The sequence below is a fragment of the Xenopus laevis genome, chromosome 9_10L, assembly GCF_017654675.1.
Source record: "Xenopus laevis strain J_2021 chromosome 9_10L, Xenopus_laevis_v10.1, whole genome shotgun sequence".
NCBI lineage: Eukaryota > Metazoa > Chordata > Amphibia > Anura > Pipidae > Xenopus > Xenopus laevis.
In genome coordinates, this window is record NC_054387.1 from 82,413,978 (window position 1) to 82,435,454 (window position 21,477).

The 21,477-nt window shown below is 37.6% G+C and overlaps 1 protein-coding gene across 6 annotated transcripts in view; it reads left to right on the forward strand.

Moving 5' to 3' along the window:
* hdac4.L (histone deacetylase 4 L homeolog) overlaps positions 1-19,434 on the forward strand; it is a 100,031-nt gene extending 80,597 nt beyond the window's left edge. For all 6 annotated transcript variants that reach the window (XM_018236038.2, XM_018236039.2, XM_018236040.2 and 3 more), the window contains 19 exons: positions 514-623; positions 760-876; positions 2,437-2,617; positions 2,708-2,931; positions 4,734-4,982; positions 5,287-5,473; positions 5,560-5,693; positions 7,372-7,477; positions 8,319-8,365; positions 8,573-8,680; positions 9,468-9,523; positions 10,533-10,620; positions 12,609-12,728; positions 14,065-14,162; positions 14,692-14,810; positions 15,567-15,700; positions 15,808-15,892; positions 16,445-16,583; positions 17,969-19,434. In XM_018236038.2, coding sequence (XP_018091527.1) covers positions 514-623; positions 760-876; positions 2,437-2,617; positions 2,708-2,931; positions 4,734-4,982; positions 5,287-5,473; positions 5,560-5,693; positions 7,372-7,477; positions 8,319-8,365; positions 8,573-8,680; positions 9,468-9,523; positions 10,533-10,620; positions 12,609-12,728; positions 14,065-14,162; positions 14,692-14,810; positions 15,567-15,700; positions 15,808-15,892; positions 16,445-16,583; positions 17,969-18,008 — 2,342 coding nt within the window. In that variant the 3' untranslated portion in view covers positions 18,009-19,434. The remainder of the gene's footprint in view (positions 1-513; positions 624-759; positions 877-2,436; positions 2,618-2,707; positions 2,932-4,733; positions 4,983-5,286; positions 5,474-5,559; positions 5,694-7,371; positions 7,478-8,318; positions 8,366-8,572; positions 8,681-9,467; positions 9,524-10,532; positions 10,621-12,608; positions 12,729-14,064; positions 14,163-14,691; positions 14,811-15,566; positions 15,701-15,807; positions 15,893-16,444; positions 16,584-17,968) is intronic.
* Positions 19,435-21,477: the final 2,043 nt, after the last annotated feature.

A 21,477-nucleotide genomic window follows, 5' to 3' on the forward strand; every position in this document is an offset into this window, starting at 1 on the left:
AAGTGACAGGCATCTCTTGTTTATATACTCACCCTGTCCCACCTCCTTGATGACAACAGAGAAGGGGTAATTGTGGGTATATATATTGGTGCAGAGTGTGGGCCGGGTTGGGTACAAGTTATGCTGGGCTAGGGTTGGTATAAGTAATGCTGACCGTAAAATGTTGTGTAGCTCAAAGCTGAAAATATATTGCAAGGTTATGTAGTCTAAAGACTATTACAGCAACTCCCATTGTTTGATTTCCACCTGTTTACTCTAACCTAGTTGCCTTCCATATGGATAGTATCATTAAGATAGATAATTAAGATAATAGAAGTCCAATGACAGTGTGTGACTTTGAAAAGGTTTCATTTGTATTAAATGCTCTCAGCCTAGTGTTAGCAAGTACCAGATCTATGGCTTTCTGGAACATAACTAGAAGTTATTGGTTTCCAGTCATACAAATCTTTATAAAAAAAAAAAAAGAGGGTTGCACACATTTGGAATTTTTATTTTCTCTTGTCTGCCTTTTAGATTCTGTATGTAACAGTGCTCCAGGCTCTGGTCCCAGTTCTCCCAATAATAGTTCAAGCAACATCAGTTCAGAAAATGGAATAGCTGGTCCTTTAGGAATCCAGACAGAGGTAACCCTTTATCTGCAGTAAAATATCACATTGGTCATATACAGTGGCTGTCCTGTTTCAGAACAAGGACAGGACTAATTACCTTTCTGAGCTTTTTAATAGTATTTTTTTCACGTATCTTTACATTTTACTTCAGGCTTCACTGGCTCACAGACTTTTGAACAGGGAGAATTCAGTAACACAGCTCCCTCTATACACATCACCATCTTTACCCAATATTACCCTAGGACTGCCTGCAAGTGGTTCTACCAACGTAAGTACACCTGTCATGAAAGTAGTGACTAGGGACATGGTCTACTATGGGGAAGAAATGAAATGCATACAAGACAATAGTATATTTCACAATCACGTTAAAGGGGTAGTTCACTGTATACAGGCTAGTGACACTTTCCACATTTTTCAGGATCATATCACTATTCCTTTTAAGTTTACTTTTCAAATATTTGTAGAATATGCTGCTCCTAGCACCTTCTCAATTTGTAATTTCTTGTGTTATTTTCTTTTCTGCCTATTTCCAGTGCAATTTCAAATGCTGAAGCTGTCAGCCATAGAATTATAGCTTTGTGAGGCTACAGTTTTGTTGTTACTTTTTAATATTCACTGTATTTGATTTTTTAATGTTTTCATATTGCAGCCTTTCATTCAAACCACTGCCTTGTTGCTGGGGTAAATTGTACCCAAGCAACCAGATAGTTATTGAAATTCCGAAGCAGAGAACTGCTGAATAAAAAACGAAATAATTTAATAACAAAAATTACAAGCAGTTTATTGGCCTCTCAAGACAGCTGTACCCTCCACTTTCTTGCTTTTGCATTGTTTTATGCAACCTACATAAATATTGAACAAAAATAAAAAATGAAGACCAATTCATATTGTCTTAGAATAGCACTGCCTACATCATAATAAAAGCTAATTTAAAGGGGTTGTTCACCTTAAAGTTAACGCTTAGTATGTGATAGAATGGCTAATTCTATGCAAATTTTCAGTTGGTCTTAATTTTTTCATTTTTTTTTTTAAAGTTTTTTTAATTATTTGCCTACTTATTTGCCTCTTTCCAGCTCTTGAACAGGGTCACTGACCCTGTCTTAAAAACAATGCTTTGTAAAGCTACACATTTATTGTTATTGCTACTTTTAATTACTCATCTTTTTACTCCGGTCCACTCCTATTCTTATTCCAGTCTCTCTTTCAAATCAATGCATGGCTGGTAGGTTAATTCAGACCCAGGTTGATGAAATTGCAAACTTAAGAGCTGATGAATAAAAAGCTAAATAGCTCAAAAACCACAAATAATAAAAAATGAAAACCAATTGTTAATTGTCTCAGAATATTTTTCATACTAAAAGTTAATTTGAACAACCCCTCTAAAGGTGAAATACCCCTTTAAAATGTTACTTAAAAAAACTTTGTGGCAGTTTTCAGCCTGGTACTTTGAATATTCTGGAATTTGTCCATATGCATAGATTACCAAATTCCTTTTAGCCTGTTGTGTTCCATGTTGGTTGTATACTCTGAAGGTGGCCATCGGTTAACATTGTCTTTCATTTTTTTTTATCTTTGTAGTTCAGGTAGTATGTGATCAGACATGTTATTTGGGGCATACACATAACATTTTTGATTCAATATGTTTGGAAATAATTGGTATCTAAGGAAAACTGGCTATGTATACTAGTTAATCTTACAGTGAACTTTCTCTTTCGCAAATAAGAATAACTTCCTAATTAGCTAAACTATGTTACTTGTGTTTTACCTGTTTCATAGTATCACAATTGGTGTTTTTAATGCTTTCTTATCTACCCATGTCCCTTTTTAGGGTGCATCAGGACAAGAGAATGAATGCCTTCCTCTGCCTGCACTACAACAACGCCTTTCCCTCTTTCCAGCTGCTCACCTCTCTTCTTACCTTGGACCTGAGGCCACAAACTCTCATAATCAACTTTTACAGCATATGGTACTACTAGAACAGCCTGGTGCACAGAGTTCTTTAATATCGGGTAAAGTTTAGGGTACCTAAAACTATGCATATTGTTACTGTTTAGTACTGACTTATTGCAGTATAGGGTACTGAATTATGTTTCTTTTAGGTTTGGGGACCCTGCCACTTCACTCTCAGTCTCTTGTGTCACCTGATCGTGTATCCCCCACAATGCACAAGTTACGTCAGCACCGTCCTTTAGGCCGTACTCAGTCTGCTCCACTTCCACAGAATTCACATGCTCTGCAACACCTGGTCATCCAACAACAGCACCAGCAATTCCTGGAAAAGCACAAACAGCAATTTCAACAGCAGCAGCTTCACCTAAACAAGGTGTGTCCCTTACATTTATAATAGATTCACTATATGATAAAGAAATAATCAGCATATGCAGAGGGGTTTTATATATCTCTTATATATACTATAATAGTCATATAGCCACATAGCACACTAGCCACATAGCAGACAGGGCTTTGTTGTGAATGTCATATATGGGCTATTATCTTTTGTGTTGCCACTTCTTAAAGGGGATCTGAAGGCAAAAAAAATAAAATCCCATTTTTACTTTCTTTAATGAAAAACAAACCTATCTCCAATATAGTTTAATTTTAAAAATGTGCTTCATAGGAAACTTGACTGTAAGCAGTGCAATTCCCCCTTAATTTTACGTAGTCTGACTGCTGTGGATGGGAAACTTTAGACTGCCCTTAGCTGCTCTGCAGGGAAACGATCATACTTTCAAACCGTAATAAATTACCTCACTTATTTTGAATATCCTTCTCTCTGAGTTTTGCTTTATAATGAGGTCTGGATAATAAAAATATCTACAAACCCCCCCACCTTACTTGCCAGCTTTGTTTGACCCCTGTAGAGCAGTCGGCGATTGTGTAGAGATTAGTATTGGATTTTATTTTTGCCTTTACATCCCCTTTACTGTTTACAACTCTATTGGCAGGGACAAAGATCATGGAGCCAGATTTAAACACTTAAACTGGGATTCTCACTGAAGGATTATTTTGCTGCAGCCACTGGTTCTGCAGAGTTGGAGAAAGTTTGTATTAAACAAAACAAAAACTACAAAATCTACATTAGATTACATGACACAGGATCCAATGCAGTCAGTATATTCTGATTATTAATCAGTCTTGCTGTATCAGCTTCTGTGGCAGAAATTTGGACTTGTGCTGTTTTGATAATTTATGATGATCCCTAAGCAGCCCAGACCACACTTAGCATGTGCATAGTCTTGGTCTTACAAAGATGTTTAACAAAGTTAAACTTTGAAAACATAAATCATTTGTTTTATTAGGCTTGTGGTGCAGTAACTTTATGTTTAGTATACAAAATACAGCATTTCTAGCATTACTCTATTTTAGACTTTAGTTCCCCTTTTAATGCTAGTATTCTCTGTGTGGGTTGGTTTACTGCATCACTCCCCTTAGGTCAATTTTATGACTCATTCCCTTGAAGAAAAAAAACAAACCGCACAAATCAACAGGCATCCTGTAGCCTATAGGGACTATCAATTATTGTTATCAAGTATCACTGTACAGTAGAAGGGTGTATACATCATACTTACAAATTACACACACACTGACTAATATCAGAGGTAAAGGGGGGCTTACTAGCGTTTACAATGTCATTTAGCGGCTTTGTTTGCATGTAGTATTTCACATACAGTGTATTTATACTCCAGTTAATTTTGCTGGGTTGTTCATTAAAATGAATTTGCATGCTGTTGAGAGGTGCTGTAAAAGGTGGAGAACTGTATTCCGTGGTAGTCAAGTGACTGCTTTTAGCCTGGCCTTGCAAATGTAGTTTCCTTTTTTTCATTCCTGCATAGAGAGGAGTATGTGAAATTTTAACCAGCAGGACCACTGTACATACAATAGTTTACTAAGAAAGCAAGAATTCAGTGGCCTTGAATCTTTTTTTGTATCTTCTACTTGCATATTTTTTCTACAGTTCTTCACATTCTTTAATCTGCTGTTTGATCTTTGTCTTTCTTCCTATAAGCTTCTGTTTTAGATTGTTGCCAATTATAAAGCAATTGTGTGTCCTGGTCTTCATCCTTTACTTCTTTCCTACTTTCTCTGTGTTCCAGTTCAAGTAATTTTTAATTTGACTCAATTTAGATGATTCCTAAAGTGAATGAAGCCTCACGGCAGCATGAGAGCCACCCTGAGGAGACTGAGGAGGAGTTACGTGAGCATCAGGCGCTGCATGAAGAAACTTATGTAGAGCGTTTAGCTGAACAGAAGGAACTAAGCCCTGGCAATGTGGTGCATGTGAAGCAGGAAAAAGAGGAAAGCGATGATGAAGAAAATACACTGGATTTGGAACGGAGTAAAATGCAGTCTGACCCAGACCTGCTGTTCAGACAGGTATGTTTTGACACCTCAGAACAGTTTGCTGTACAGAATCTCATTTGGATTACCTACACATAATATCAGTTTTGGTGGTAATCTAGGAATTTTATAATAATTATTTTTTAATAATCATGATGTGCAGTCTGGTACTTTACCTTAAATAAGATTATTTGAATCTTAAATCAGTGACTTCTTTCGTATTCGAGAACACCTAAATTTATTTATTTATATATATATATATATATATATATATATATATATATATATATATATATATATATATATATATATATATATATATAATTTTTTTTTAATTCAGCAAACATTATTACTGGAGCAACAGCGCATTCATCAACTGAGAAACTATCAGGCTTCCCTAGAGGCTGCAGGCTTAGTTGCACCATTCAGTGGGCATCGGCCTCTCTCGAGAGCGCAGTCCTCACCTGCCTCTGCATCCTTTCCCATGTCTGTACAGGAGGTCCCCAGTAAACCCAGGTTCACCACAGGTACAGTGTATTGGTTATAATTTGCATAATTTGCAGGGTTGAATGTTTCATGAATGTTATAAATGTGACTCTTGAATATTCTTTAGGCCTTGTGTATGATACATTGATGTTAAAACACCAGTGCATATGTGGAAACACAAACAGTCATCCTGAGCATGCTGGCAGAATACAAAGCATTTGGTCAAGGCTTCAAGAAACAGGCTTACGAAGCATGTGTGAGGTGAGCAAGTAGCCATTCATTATTAAGTATGCATTGTTTGGATGCCTATATATGTATATATGTACATTAGAGTCCACCACCAAGAACAATTACATAATTTGCTTATATGATATATTTTCAAACACGATTATATATTTATAGGTAAACAAGAAACATTTATTACTGTCAAAATGTTTATGTAATTAGACCACCATTTGCTTTAATCACCATTTGGACTGTCTGGCATTACAAATTTGGGCTGAATTAAAAATCCACATTATTCCTGCATCGCAGGTGGTGTCTCATGATGCTAAACAATGTTTTTCCTCTTCCATTTTCATAGGGTTGCATAGGCCTGTGTATACAACAGTTGTGATAAATTGTAATTTCTGCCTGTCATTGCACACATGGAGAGGTTTTTGTCCAGAAAATGCACACAAGTTATTTTGGGTTTAAATGCCCTACATGCAATTTGACAGATGCTGTTCCTGCTAGTGATTACTACCATGGGGTAGTTTGATTTGGAGTGACCATGTTTGTCATTAACCATAGTAATGAAATAAACGCTGTTCCCGATGGTGGATTTTAGAGCTTAGTATCTGCATAAAAAACAAACTTTAACACTCCACGTTGCTTTTGTTGGATAATACCTTCCAAACAATGGAAAAACATTGTCGTCATCATCATTTATTTATATAACCACCAAAGTGATGCAGCGTTTTACATAAAAGGGAATCTGTCATGATTTTTATGATGTAGTTTGTATTTCTAAATTATACTTTTTACACTGCAAATAATTCACTTTACAATTTAACATTTCATTCCTGAACCAGTAAGTGTATTTTTTTTTAGTTGTAATATTGGTTGCGTAGGCAGCCATCTCAGATCATTTTGCCTCTTCATGTGCTTTCAAAAAGAGCCAGCACTTTAGGATGGAGCTGCTTTCTGGCAGGCTGTTGTTTCTCCTACTCAATGTAACTGAATGTATCGTAGTGGGACCTGGATTTTACTATTGAGTACTGTTCTTAGATCTACCAGGCAGCTATTATCTTGTGTTAGGGAACTGCTATTTGGCTACCTTCCCATTGTTCTGTTGTTGGGCTGCTGGGGGGGGAAGGGATGGGCATGATATCACTCCAACTTGCAGTAAAGAGTGACTGAAGTTTATCAGACTGGAGGGAGCTGGGAAACTGACAATATGTCTAGCCCCGTGTCAGATTTCAAAATTAAATATAAAAAAAATATATGTTTTCGGCCCAGGGTTGTACCAGTGAGCACCACGGAGTGATCCTCTTCGGTCTTCCTCTTTCCTTCGCATGGCTGTGCATGCACAGTAGAAAGAAAAGCCAAACTTAAATGAAAAAGTTGGCTATTTCGTTCAACTGCACATGCGTTTGCCCTGGGAAATTTGAAGAAAGAAGAAGATGGAAGAAGATTGCTCCGTGGTGCTCACTGGTATAACCCCGGGCCGGTGCAGTTTTCTGCTGATAGGAGCACCGGCTCAGGGTTTCAGGTAAGTATGTACAATCACTTGGGGGTGCCTAACATTTGGCACCCCCAACTGTACGAAGTCTTTCCTTCTCCTTTAAGAGTGAGGGTCCTTGTATGTGTATATATGTATACAGTATATACATTTTTATTTAATAAAAAGCTCACTGGATATTATACCTTTCATTGCATTTTTTCTTTTTAACCATAGTGTATTCGGGGGAGAAAGGCAACACTGGAAGAACTACAGACTGTGCATTCTGAGGCTCATACTCTCTTATATGGCACCAATCCCTTGAACCGTCAAAAGCTTGAAGGTAAGGCCCTTCCTAATTAAGTTACTGTGAAACAGGGGCAGTAAATATTGCACTTGCAGGCTTTGTTTTGCTTTAATGTTTTTCCTATACTTAATAAAAGAAAAATCAGGCTTTTAATATTGTGAATAAATATTTTAAGATCTGATTTATGTTCTTTACTTTTTTGTCCTTATTTAATATTGAGGGTCTAATTTCTAATGAACGTTCAGCAATTCTCACCAGGGATATCCCCGTACAATAATTAAGGTTTCAGGAAATCATGAAATCAAGGTTCAAAATGGAGTTACTTCAGGAAGAATTCTTTTTTGTTTTTTCTTGCAGGCTGAGAGAAGCGGCTCTGCTCTGTTCCCCAGGTCCGTTGATCCGTTGGTACAGCTTCCGCTTTAGTGCAGGTACATGGAGTAGAGTGGATATTTGCTCAAAAACAGGAAAACATGCATCTTCGTGGCGAATCTACGCTCCATGTACCTAAACTAAAGAGGAAGCTGTTCTTTTCTGTACAGATCAGTGGAGCTGGGAAAGGGATCAGTTCTGCTTCTCTCAGCCTGCACAAAAAACACAGACTGAGAGCAGCAGAGCCAGTGCTCTGTGTGCCCTCAGCCTAAGGCACAGCATTGCTAGCCAAATTCTTTCACAGGCTTTAAACTTCTGCTTTTAAACCTTCTTGCATTTAAACCCATGTCCATATTTCCCTGCCTTCATTTGTAATCGGTTCATCACTAACACATCTGAACATGTGAGCTATCCTATTTCACTACAAAATCACATGATGTGGTTTTACTCGAGAAATATTTGTGGCTTTAACAAATCTCTCCTAACTCTTCCCATATCCTCCTTACAGGTTCTTTGGCTTCTCTCTTCGTCCGTCTCTCATGTGGCGGGGTTGGGGTAAGTGTTTCCTACTTAGCTAGGCATCACAGTTAGTTTTTATTTTGTTAAATGTATAAATGTTGTTCACATTCAGGTCTTGTGAATTTTTCAGAATTGGGAAGTGAGAAATATGCTTGTTTAAGAAATATAAGTTTCATGTCTTGCCAGGAATTCCATTGTCTGCTTCTCCTGGTCCCTAATCTACAGTGCTCTTTCCTATGCTAGGTTGATAGTGACACGATTTGGAATGAAGTACACTCTTCCGGGGCTGCCCGTCTTGCAGTTGGTTGTGTAGTTGAACTGGCTTCCAATGTGGTTACTGGAGAGCTGAAGGTGAATACCTTTCAATAAGTGTTCTGCTATTCTGTGTTCTGCCCTCTTCCATATCAGTACATCAGTAAACCAAAACCTGTAAGTTACAAAGAATTCCTTGACTTCCCCCCTTCACACCCATGGCAAGTTGTATATATAAAAAAAACTCTTCAGGCATTCATTTTAAATAAATTCTATTAAGTCACAAAGTATATCACAGCACAGGGTAATTTCATAGGGTAGAATGTAAAAAGTAGGAAAAACTAGAACGCAAACACAGGAGGTATAAACTTTCCTTAAAGAATCTAAAATGCTTATATCTGGTATCATAAAAAAAACTTCTCTATAGGATGCATAGTCCTTAACTTAAATTAAATATCCATTTGTTTGATTGAGTTTTTATGTATTCCTTTATTTGCTCCAAACTTTTTATGTAAACTGATTACTAACAATGTGTTATAAAGATTGTGCATTGAGTGCTTTGACATTGAATCCGTCTTGTCAATTCAAACTAATTCGACTTATTCATGTGTGAATGACTGTCCCTCTTATCATAAAATTGCAGGATACATTGCCATGCATGTAGAACAACCATTCTTGCGTAATTAGATCAAATGTCCTAGTGCCTGCGGACCACTGTAAACAATACATTTCTCTCTTATACCGAGAGAAAGCATGGGTTATAGCTTTTCTTTGTGTACCTAAGACTGGTTGTTTTAAATGTATGCTTGGCTGTGAATAATGTAATTGATGATCATAATTACATGGGATTGGAAGAATTTTAGTATTTTACCTTTCTTTTCTTTAGAATGGCTTTGCTGTGGTTCGTCCTCCTGGCCACCATGCAGAAGAAAGCACACCTATGTAAGTTACAATATCTTTTCAAATGTGTGGGGTAAAAATACTTCCTTATTTCAAGGGGACAGTCTAACCATTATTTTCTCACTTGCTTAAAAAATTCATTGGTGTTTAAAGGAGAACTGTAATGTTAACAAACTTGCACCTAAACTACAGTGGCAATTTAATATTTTGGTTTGACAGGTTTGTTTTTCTTTGCATTATAACTAACATTTAGCAGTACCGGTAGTTCTTTCTAAATCACAGATTCATGTTGCAATCGGCTTGCTATATCAGGAGAAATCTGAGATTTCAGCTAGAAAAGCGGTTAAGAAATTCATAAACTATACTGTTTTGTGAAACATATTTATTAACAGCTTTTTTGTTTTTAAATATCCTTACAGTTACCCTTTACACAGTTATGCTTAAAGGAACAGTAACACAAAAAATTAAATTGTTTTAAAGTACTGAAAATATAATGTACTGTTGCCCTGTATTGATACAGCTAGTGTGTTTGATTCAGAAACTCTACTGTAGCTTATAATACAAGCTGCTGTGTAGCCATGGGGGCAGCCATTCAAAGCTAAAATAAAAAAAATACACAGCACACATCACAGATAACAGATAAACTGCAATAGGATTCTTCAGAACATATCTGTTATCTACTGAGTATCCTGTGCTTGAATGGCTGCCCCTGTGGCTACAGAGCAGCTTGTTAAAGGAGAAACAAACCCTTTACCAAAAAAAACCCTACCCCCAGCTTAGCTGGCCCCCGGGGAAATGCCCCTAACTTTTTACTTACCCCTTGAGGCATTACACCGTAGTGGCAGCTAGGCTGGGGGCGAGGACACAGGGGGGTCTATGTGGGGTCGGGGGATAACTGTTGTGTTGGAGGGTAGCATTACATCATATTGTCATTCCTTTAAAATTCATTTTTTGATGCTACTGTTCCTTTAAGGAGTGAAGGTTTGCTTTGAGAGTTATTTTCATTTTTCTTTATCCTGATATTTTAACTAAAGGTCTCTTGCCCTGACAGGGGGTTCTGTTACTTCAACTCTGTAGCAATAGCTGCCAAAGTTCTCCAGCAACGATTAAATGTCGAGAAGACGCTGATTGTGGACTGGGTTAGTAGGAACTTTTTGTTGTAGTTTTCTTTTTTCTTTTTTTAAACATAGGGAGAAGGTTATACATATCTACTATGGGGCAATATATTGTTTCATATAATATGCATTATATATGGCTAAAATCTTCTCCTTTCTTCCCTAACAATACTTAGTATGAACTATTGTAATACTATTGGGGGATCCTGAAGAATTATTCTCTTATTCGTATACCACGAAGTTCCTTGGAAGCACTGCACCAATGCATGTAGCATAGTAATCTAGCTCTCCCATGTGTCAAAGGATGTTTAACCCTTGATTCTTTCTGCATTGAGGCTTCAATCCAGTCCATATTAAACAAGTGGGATAATTTTGACCGAAAGAGAGCAATGGATGGAGGTTGTGGGTTTTAACCTTTAGTTAATGTGGATGGGAGGCGTGCTATAAGACCTAGAGTGGCCCATTCTGGAGTTATTAGAGTATAGTTTAGGAAGTTTGCATTCGAAAAATCTCTTGCCTCCCTCCAGAATTTCTTGATAAATGGGCAGTTCCAGTGGGCTTGGAACATATCTGCGCCCTCTTGGTTGCATTTCGTGCATTTACTATGTTGCCATATTTTCAATTTGTATAATTTTAGAGGGCAATAATAAGAACAATAAAAAAATGTCAAACATTTCTCTATAAGAATGCATAGGTAGTGTCAGCAGCCGCACAGTGGTCGTTTTCTTCTTAAAGTGGACCTGTCACCTACACATAACATCTATATATATATCTTCCAGATGAGTATCCGCACTCCAAGATCAATCTTGATAGGGGCAGGGGTGCACGGTAAATCTTGTATACACCAATATTTCACAGACCAGCACTCCCTTTGATGTAAGACAAACAATCTTTTATTGCATCTTTATCCAACGTTTCGGTCCCTTTTGGGACCTTTTTCAAGGATGAAAGAACAAAAGTTGTTAGCAAATTAAACATGGAACCCAAATTGTTTTGTTTTTTTTTTTTCATTAAAGCATCCATACCTGTTATAAAGGCGTTTAAATATCTGAGCTCAAATATTACTTACCCACATTCCCCCTCCCTCCTCACACTCTATAATTGTGAAATGGCTCCTGTCTGTGTGATTGTGTAATAATTCCAAGACTGATAGAAACAAAATTTAAATAATAAATATAGTGTAAGTAAGTTTTATTTTGTTAAACTAACATGATAAACAAAAAACAGTGACAGGTCCCCTTTAAGGATGAATTAGGGGCATGTTATTAAAATTCTAATTGAGTAAATCCTATGGGAAAAATGTAAAAGCATGTATGAAAAAATACAAACATTTTCAAGATCTGCAAAAGTGTGTTGATCAGCCACACATGTTCTAAATTACCCATGATTCAGTCTATTCTCTTATAAACCTCTGTACTAATTAATGTTTCCCGCAAGCACTACATCATTCTGATCTTCATCATGTGCAGTGCCACAACTAATAACATGATATGCACTACAGACAATTAGGGCATTAAAGGATTAAGGGAATTTAAAGTATGTTAAATAATGGTATTGCAGGAATTCTGTAATAATGTTGTGTAATGATGCCACTTGGACGTGGAATTAAATTCTCCCATTATTTCAGGAACCATCCTCTAATATGCTTTATTTATACTTAGTTTGGCAATCCAGGAGTTTTCATTTGTTTTAATAGATTTGATTTGTCAAGGTGTATCAGTGAAAACACCGATTTTGGTATTTCTTGGTTATATCAGTATGTAAAATATGTGTTTGTTTTACAAGCATTATTGCAGTGTTTTCTTTGGTAATGCTTACTTGGCGTTTTTATGCCAAGTTAGAACTTTGTTATAACGCAGCTTAAAAATACCACATGTGACATAGCCCTAAGGTTTTAAGCAGTTAGTATGTAATCATAGTTACTAAAGACTTATCTGATTTTCAAAAAAAAAACCTCAGCTGCACTTAGTCAGAATGTGCTGTACATTTTAATACATGTATACCTCTTTCAGGATGTTCACCATGGGAATGGTACCCAACAGGCATTTTACAGTGATCCAAACGTCCTTTATATATCACTTCATCGCTATGATGATGGTAACTTTTTTCCAGGGAGCGGAGCCCCAGATGAGGTGAGAAACTCATAAAACGTTTGCTTTTGAAGTGCCATAAGTCAAAGGAGTTGTTCACCTTTTAATTATCTTTTCGTATGATGTAGTATGCGATATTCTGAGACAATTTGCAATTGATTTACATTTTTTATTATATGTGGTTTTTGAGTTATTTAGCTTTTTTTTCAACAGCTCTCCAGCTTGCAGTTTTGAAATCTGGTTGCTAGGGTCCAAATTACCCTAGAAACAATGCATTGGTTTGAATGAGAGACTGGAATATGAATAGGAAACAGCCTGTATAGAAAGATTAGTATTAAAAAGTAGCAATAACAATACATTTGTAGCTTAAAAGTATTTAGTTAATTTAGAGTCAGTGATCCCCATTTGAAAGCTGGAAAGAGTCAGAAGAAGGCAAATCATTAAAAAAAAAAAGGCCAATTGAAATACGGCTTAGAATTCGCAATTCTATAACATACTAAAATTTAACTTAAAAGTGAACCACCCTTTTAAGCTGTTTGTGTGTTTAATGTTTATTAGCAGGATCTGTTTTTATCTGAATACTCACACCCAATGGTGCTTTAGCTGATATTCCTGAAGAGAGAAACTGTGACTCTTTTTAGTTAGGAATAGAAAAATGAAGTGATGCAGCTAATTTAATTTTGTCATATGTAAATTGAGGTACAGCATACTGGTGACAGACGGCAATATCTGTTTAGCTTATGATGTTATTGTTCTGTAATTTACCAAGGCTGGGCAAGATCATAAGTTGGCAAGGAGATGTAGCAATGTATACTGCATTTAGTAGCAAACTGAAGTTATGCTAAACTAATTGAGGGTAAGCTTCTCTAAAGAAATGTGTTTTAAAAGATATTTTGAAGGCAGAAAGATTGGGAGAATGTCCGTCAGACCATGGGAGCAAATTCCAGAGAAGGGGTTCAGCCCTTGCAAAGTCTTGAATGCAAGTATGTGTGTATTTAATGAGAGAGGTTGAGAAGGCATAACAAGTGGTTTGGTGCATCACTAGAGAGGAGTTCAGAGTTGTAGGATGGGGCAGAGTTATGAAGTGCTTTGAATGTCAGGGTTATTAGTTTGAATTTATTAGGAAAGGTAGAAGCCAGTGCAGGGTTTGGCAGAATGGCATGGCAGAGGAGGAGAATGTATGAGCCCAGGGGCAGTATTCATTATGGACTGGAGAGGTGACAATCTGTGGAGGGGAAGGCAGGGGGACTTAATATAGTCTGCATTTAATCTGATGTTACACACACAGATTGCTTATCTAAATGTAACTATTTGTGCTTGCTTGTATGGTTTTTATAATTGCTGTGTATTATATCTAACACACTTTTGTGTTTTGTAGGTTGGAACAGGTGCTGGTGTGGGTTTCAATGTGAACATGGCTTTTACTGGTGGTCTGGACCCTCCCATGGGTGATGCAGAATATCTGGCAGCTTTCAGGTAAAATATTCAAAACCTTGCATTGTGTTACATTTTTGTCTCTCTGCCTTCCTATCTGTCTGTCTATCTAATGCATTTTGTGTAGCCTTCTATTTCTTTAAAAGGGCAATATAGCCTATGTTCAACATGAATTTAATGAACAGGACTTGAGGACTTGTGATGAATATACTTTTTTGCCTGTTGTTTTAATCACCCAAAAAGCATTGTTGTGTGTATCATTTTGACCTATTTATTTGTCAGAGTCCATTATGTAGGGTTTTTTCTGTGCACTGACAATGTTATTATCTACCTTGCAATGTCCACCATAGGGTAGATTAAATTTCCCTGTCTGCCCTTTAGCATGAAAGAAAAAGCAAAAACTATAGATGTATCTTGAGTAAAACAATAAGCAAATAATATGTTTGGTACAAGCCCTATGCATTGTACTCATGTTGAACAAGGGGTGTACTGCCTCCTTTCTTAAAGTATCAAAATTAGTACCTTGTACAGGCAGCTGATGTTCACCATTGCTATATTCTGTACTGTACAGGACAGTTGTGATGCCAATAGCTGCTAAGTTTTCTCCAGATGTGGTTTTGGTGTCTGCTGGGTTTGATGCAGGAGAAGGACACCCATCTCCGCTTGGTGGTTACAGAGTCTCAGCTAAATGTAAGTAATGTTGTTCTGCATTCCTCCCTTTGGAAGCTTGTTTGGAATTTTTAGCTTTTTATTTCTTTATTCATTTAACAAAAGTTATGAAACCCATAGTCAAAAATGAACTAGGTATCAATATTCTGCTATGCCCATGATGATGTTTTGCAAAATGGTGTTAGTTTACAAGATGTTGCCATTTGTAGGGAGATTGTGGTGGATAAATATGCCTAATATATTTATTCTCACTTAAATATAAGTTTAACCAACTCTACTTATTCTTAATATCATATACTTCACCATGTACATAATGTACTGTGTACAGTATTTCACACACTAGTTTTCTATGTTTATAACTCATGGCCTGCTTGTTCTACACACCGCTGCATTGGCACGCAGCACCTGTTACCTTCATATACTTTGCCATCCTCCTATAACTGAAGTTTCTTATTTTGCCATACTTTTAATCATTTTTCTTTCAGTTACTCACAAAAACTGTTTGTTGATCATTTTAAACATTGGAATAAACTGTGGGCCAGGTGCATCAGATGCATCAATACATTCTGTTTCTTTTATATTTCATTTTACAAGAAGGTATCAAATAGCTGTCTGTTAAAAAGGGCAAAACAATATCATTGCTTTTTCTCTTTCAGGTAGAGAATTATAAGTTAAGTCATAGGGAAATGAAGAGGTAGAGAAAGTTAGTTATTACCTTCATTAGTATGATAACGCAATCCCTTCTGGTCATATTTTCCATTCTGAATTTCCTTGCAGGTTTTGGGTACCTGACAAAGCAACTTATGGAAATAGCTGGAGGGCGTATTGTACTAGCTCTTGAAGGAGGCCATGATTTAACAGCTATTTGTGATGCCTCGGAAGCCTGTGTGTCCGCCCTGCTGGGAAATAAGGTAGGCTAATGGAAAAGTCACATAGTGACATCACCTTCACTGTGTATAAGCTATACATAAGAAATGTTGGTATTTTTTTGTCCTAATCTCTCCTTTTTTTTCATTAGCTGGAACCACTTCCTGAATCTGTATTGCAGCAGAGACCAAACATCAATGCAGTCAGGTCAATGGAAAAAGTTATTCAGATCCAAAGTAAGTGTGGGCTCACATGCAGCATAAAAATTGTCTACTTTCAAATTAGTATCCTTGTGCAGTCCTGTTTAGCACCTGTCTGTGCCCATATCAGAATTATAGCAGCCCTGAACACAAGAGCTCATAAGAGAACATAACTATTTCTTTTGTAAATTGAACAGTATACTAATGAAGCTGCTATAAAATTAGCATTCACATTTACATTTGCGTGCTGCAGTTGGCCAGACCCACCTTTTGCTTTCTGCTAAAAAAAATGTTGTAATTCATTTGGGAACATAAATGCAAGGTCATTGTTTTAATGTTTTATTACTTTTGTACTTTATCACTTGAGTTTTATTAACAATGGTTCTCAAAAGAAGAGAGTCACTCTGTGGTAAATGCTGACAAGAAACTTGGGCCATTGTCATTTTATGCTAACATTGGCACCTGCCCAGGGCATCAGACAAGTGATTATAGTCACTGGGGATGCCTGACATTTGGCACTCATCAATGATAAAAACCTTTCCTTCAAAGAGCAGTGCACATATTTATAAATTCCAACATGTTTTCCAGGTGAATACTGGCCTTGTTTGCATATAAGTTCCTCAACTGTGTCCTACTCACTTATTGAAGCTCAAAAGTGTGAGAATGAGGAGGCAGAGACTGTGACAGCAATGGCATCCCTGTCTGTAGATGTTCGTCAGGAACAAAGGTAAGCACAGATAACAGTAAACGGTGGCATAACTAGAAGTTAAAGGAACAGTTCAGTGTAAAAATAAAAACTGGATAAATAGATAAGCTCTCTAACTCTGAGTTAGTCAGTGACTTGTAGGGGGACCACATGGGACATAACAATAACATATTCAGTGAGTTTGCAATTGATCTTCCGTATTCAGCTCAGATTCAAAAGCAAACAGTTATGTTCTTTGTGCCCCCCCTCAAGTCACTGATTGGTTACTGCTTGGTCACCAGGGTAAGCAGTCAGTGAAAACCAAAAGAGCTGAAAAGCAGAAAGTAGTGTTCTGTTATGTTATGTTAGACATCCAATCACTCCAGCCTTTATAGATTACATTTTTGCCTAAGTAACTATAAACATTTTTTATTTTGTACAGGCCCTGACTTTCTATTTACCCAGTTTGTATTTTTATACTGAACAATTCCTTTAATGGGCTCCACCGCAAAATCATTTTAGGGCTCAATACAAGTTGGGAATAAGACATTTTTCTTACATTGACTCTGCTTAAGTGTCTTTTTTTGTCCCCCTTTACATCTTTGCACCTATGACCCCAAGTAGTTGTAGGGTCTGCCTCCTCTGTAGTTACATCCCTGATCCCCTTCCTTTTGCTTGCCTACTAAACACACTGGAGAGAAGTGGACCGTAGACCACATGGGACCTAAGGCTGCATCAGATCTTGGCCTCTCCTGCCTTTTAGCGAGTACAAAATCTAAGTGTATGGTATACATTGATAATTATGTACTAAATTGTCCTGGCTTAAATTTGATTTAGTTCATTCAGCATTTATTCACTGTTGTCGTGCAATAGTGCACTGGGACACATTTGTACCACAAACTTCATTAGGCTATGGCCTTAATATATTCGTGAGTATCAGTGTCAGACTGGGATACCTGGGGGCCCAGGTCTTACGGATCCACCAAATACATAGGTGCACCCAACCCACTTCCACACCTGCCCAAGGTGAATTAGCAACCACTGCAAGTACTGGGACTAGGTGCTTTCTCTCAACATGATGAAGCCTACCTTTCTACCTCTTATGTCTCACCTTTAACATTTTATTTTTCTTTTTTTACTTCAGATTTTTTTTCTTCTCAGTCTCTGCTCTTTTCCTGTCTCTTTTCTTATACTCTTCTCCATATCTGCCATTCTTTCCTCCTCATGTGCTATGTGCTCCTTCTTCCCTAGTTCCCCCATATACCAATGTTTCCAATGTAAACTGACAAAGCCTGGATGGCAGGGCCCATCAGAACCAGGACCCACTGGGATTTTTTGAGTCTGATCTTAGTGGATATAGGTCATCTGTGTTCATCTGTATAAGTTCCAAACACAGTAATACAGAATTGATCTGTCTTCACTCCTAGGACTGAGGATGAGCCAATGGATGAAGAACCTCCTCTGTAGCAGCATCTGGCAACTGTCAGTTGTGTAATTCCACGTCTTTGATGGGGGGTGTATTCTCCGCTTTCTCTGCTTGCACTCGGTCCGCAGAAAGACGAGCAGTGATCTGGATGTAAAGAACCTTGTGTACATCACATCCACAGAACCACAAATTGTGGCGCAGCGGCATGCACAGCCATGCTGTGCCACCACTTTCTGAGGGGGCATGCCTCCCTTAGGAGCCTCTGGCAGCTCTTGCCAAAAATATTTTGTTACTTTACTTGGTTTTTTTAACAATTACTAATTCAAAGAAACACAAGGAAAAAGACCTCCTTTGGGGTCCTACATACTGTTTGGTGCTTTAAAATTCTGCATTCTTCACATGAATTCTGTGAGCGCTGGAATGGTGCACTGGATGGCCGTGCTCTCTGGACAGTTGTTCAAACCACTTGGTTTATCATTCTTGAACATTTCTCCTAAGGGAAGGAGTAAGGATGGGATGAAGAGATATTCTGGAATGTTATTAGTGTCAGGAACGTATGACTGACTTAATCTGAAAGAAGGAAGGATTGTGCCTTGTTCATGGATGGGACACGTTTTTGTTTCCATTTAAATGGTTCCCTTTTATTAAGTTCTGATAAGTTGAAGGACTTGCCTTAAACCTAAACACCTGCACACCCACAGAATTGTGTGGGGCATTTCACACAACCGGTGTCTCCTGCCATTGACACAGTGCTGTAAGGTGGAGTGATGGTATCATACGGCAGTCATCACCCTTGTTTTGTTTTTAATTTCTGAGTTCTGCATGTTGTATCTGTACGATAACCAGACTGTCTGCTCCACTCAAGTTTGTGCTCACAAAACAAAAACTTAACCTACAAGTTCTTTTGTAGGTGCATTTCTACATTGTGGAGCTCGGATCTCTGGCCTCTTACTGCGCGGGAAGCATGTACTGGCCTGTGCAACCTTTTTAAGGGGCTCAATTTGTTTTTGTTTTAGGTTTTTTTAACTACATTTTGTATAACATTTTTTTGAGCAAGATCATTAACAGGCAAACAGATCATTTCCAGTTCCCATTTCATTTTTTAATTTTTCACTCAAAGGTTTATATATGTATTTTTTTTTTTTAAAGGAACTTGTTTTTCTTGTGATAACTAAGATTTCCTGTTTTTATACTGAATTGTTTTCCCCCTTGAGATTTTTTTTAAAGCTTTTTTTTCCTTAGATCTTGTTACATACATTACATACAACATGTATATGATCTATAGGGAACGATAGCAGTGGAGGTTTTCAGTTAGAGAAGTAGGAAGGGTCACAGCAGAAGTTTGTAAGTATTCTTGTGAAAGTGAAGCAGGACCCATTCATTCAAGTTTTAATAGGTCATAAAAAGGCATTGAAAACTTTTGGTTTTTTTCTTTAAACGAGACCAACAATGTACTGTATGTGAGCCTTGCTCCTGAAATTGCATGAATGGAGCAGGGCACGCTCAGTCTTGGATAGAAACTCAATATATAGCACTTATTATCCATGCTGAGGTCTGTTTTCTAGCTGAATAACAGCAGCATGTGAATCATACCAACTGAATCATACCAACTGCCTGACAGATCGACTTCTGCGGTTCAGCTTATTACTGTTTAAAGGGAACAGCATGTTGCTGCTTTCAAGCAGTTTGTGTTCCCTATCAGCTCCCCTTGAACTTGGCTGCGTTACATGGTTCAGTAGGGGTTACATTGCAGCCTGCACCTTGATATTGTTCCTTGTCCTGGCAGCAAATTTCGTATGTAGAAGACCTGGGATATACTTAACAGCTCATCTACGGGTTTGAACCCCAGCAATGTGCCCTTAACTGTGTGTATTATTACATTTTATGGCCATTGCGTAACAACACTACAGCGTATGACTGCACCATGCTGGCTGCTCAGTTCCTTGCTCATACACTAAGTGGTACAGTTCTCCTCATTTCATATATTTTTATCTAGTTTCTCACAATTTGTTCCTGCAGGATCTTTTTACATTGAAGCATTTATGTTGTGTTCTTTTTACATTGTTTCTTTTATGGTTGCCATTCTCATTTTTGGGTCTATGGTCAGGTTTTTGAGAACCATCCAGAAAATGCATGATTTGTAATTTTTCTGAGGTGCAGCAAGTATTCTTACATGCTTGATTCAGCCAGGTCTAGTTCAGGGCATTCACCTGAACACACACTACAGTTCTGAAACATTTCTGGATTGTTAGTTTTTCATAATTCTTTTTTGGAGTTTACTGCATGTGATTATTTAGAGGCCACAAATATGAAAGTGTTTTATATCACATGATGGCAGCATCCAGTAGTATTTTGGTCATGGTTACACTCTGGTCTTAAGTCCGTAGTGTGGATATCAAGCGTTTGCATATTTTACAGTTAAATGCAATAAATGATCACTTTTACAGAGGACATGGTTTGAATGCAGCTTTCAAAGCATGATATCTTGTAAACAAAATTGTTGAAGTTACTGACGACCCTCATTAGTGACAGGCTTTCCTATTGTTAGCTATCCGAGTTTTGGGGCTGGCTTCATTTTTCCTGGAAATGTACCAGCTGCCAAATTTTTGAAGGTTATGGACCTGCAACTGGAAGTATATGCCCAGACACTATCTTCTTGTTGCTGATTTGAATTCCTTGTTAACTTTCTTTTTATTTCCTGTCTCTGACATTTCCACTCATTCCATGAGGTTGCAAATGATATAATTTTGTGTGTGCAAGGGAGGAGCCACACTCCTATTTCTGGGCATTGACCTCCCTATAAATATAAATAAATATATATATATAAAAGATAGTTATATATAGATCTATATATATAAATCTATTTTTCTAGATTTTATTATGTATTTTGAGGTTGCATGATTCAAGCACAGCTCGGTCCTATTCTGTGTGCCTGGTCAAGCTGCAGCGCCAGGCTTTGAGAGGGCAGAGCACATGTACCGTCTATGATCTGACACTTGCAAAGAAAAACAAACGCACTTGTTTTAGTCCTTTAGTAGGACTAGACTAGAAGTGCAGTTAAATCTGTAACAAAAAGTACATACGGTAAATATTGTCATTTGACGGGAAAGCTGATTTTGCTGAAATGCCTGTGCCTGCCAGGGAGACGGACGTCTGGTGCATCCCTCTGCTAGAAAACTGGTTTGTTTCACTGTGCCAGGGAGGGAGTTGCTGTGTCAGACTGCCACATCTCTCATTGTCTTTAATGTACATATATTGGGGTTTTTTGTTTTAATCTTTGTAGAACACTATTGAAGGGCTTGCATGCTACACTTTGCAGCCCTGTTCAAACACTGTGTACAAAATACGTGCTATCAGTATCTGTATATCAGGGAGCATATCACATGTTAAAATCCCTGTGCCCACAATACACTATCTCCTCAACTTTTCCTTTTTATTGTGGCAACAGCAGTAGCTTGCCCGATGCTGCATAGCCGCACTTTCTTTCAATAACAGTGTTGCAGACAAGTG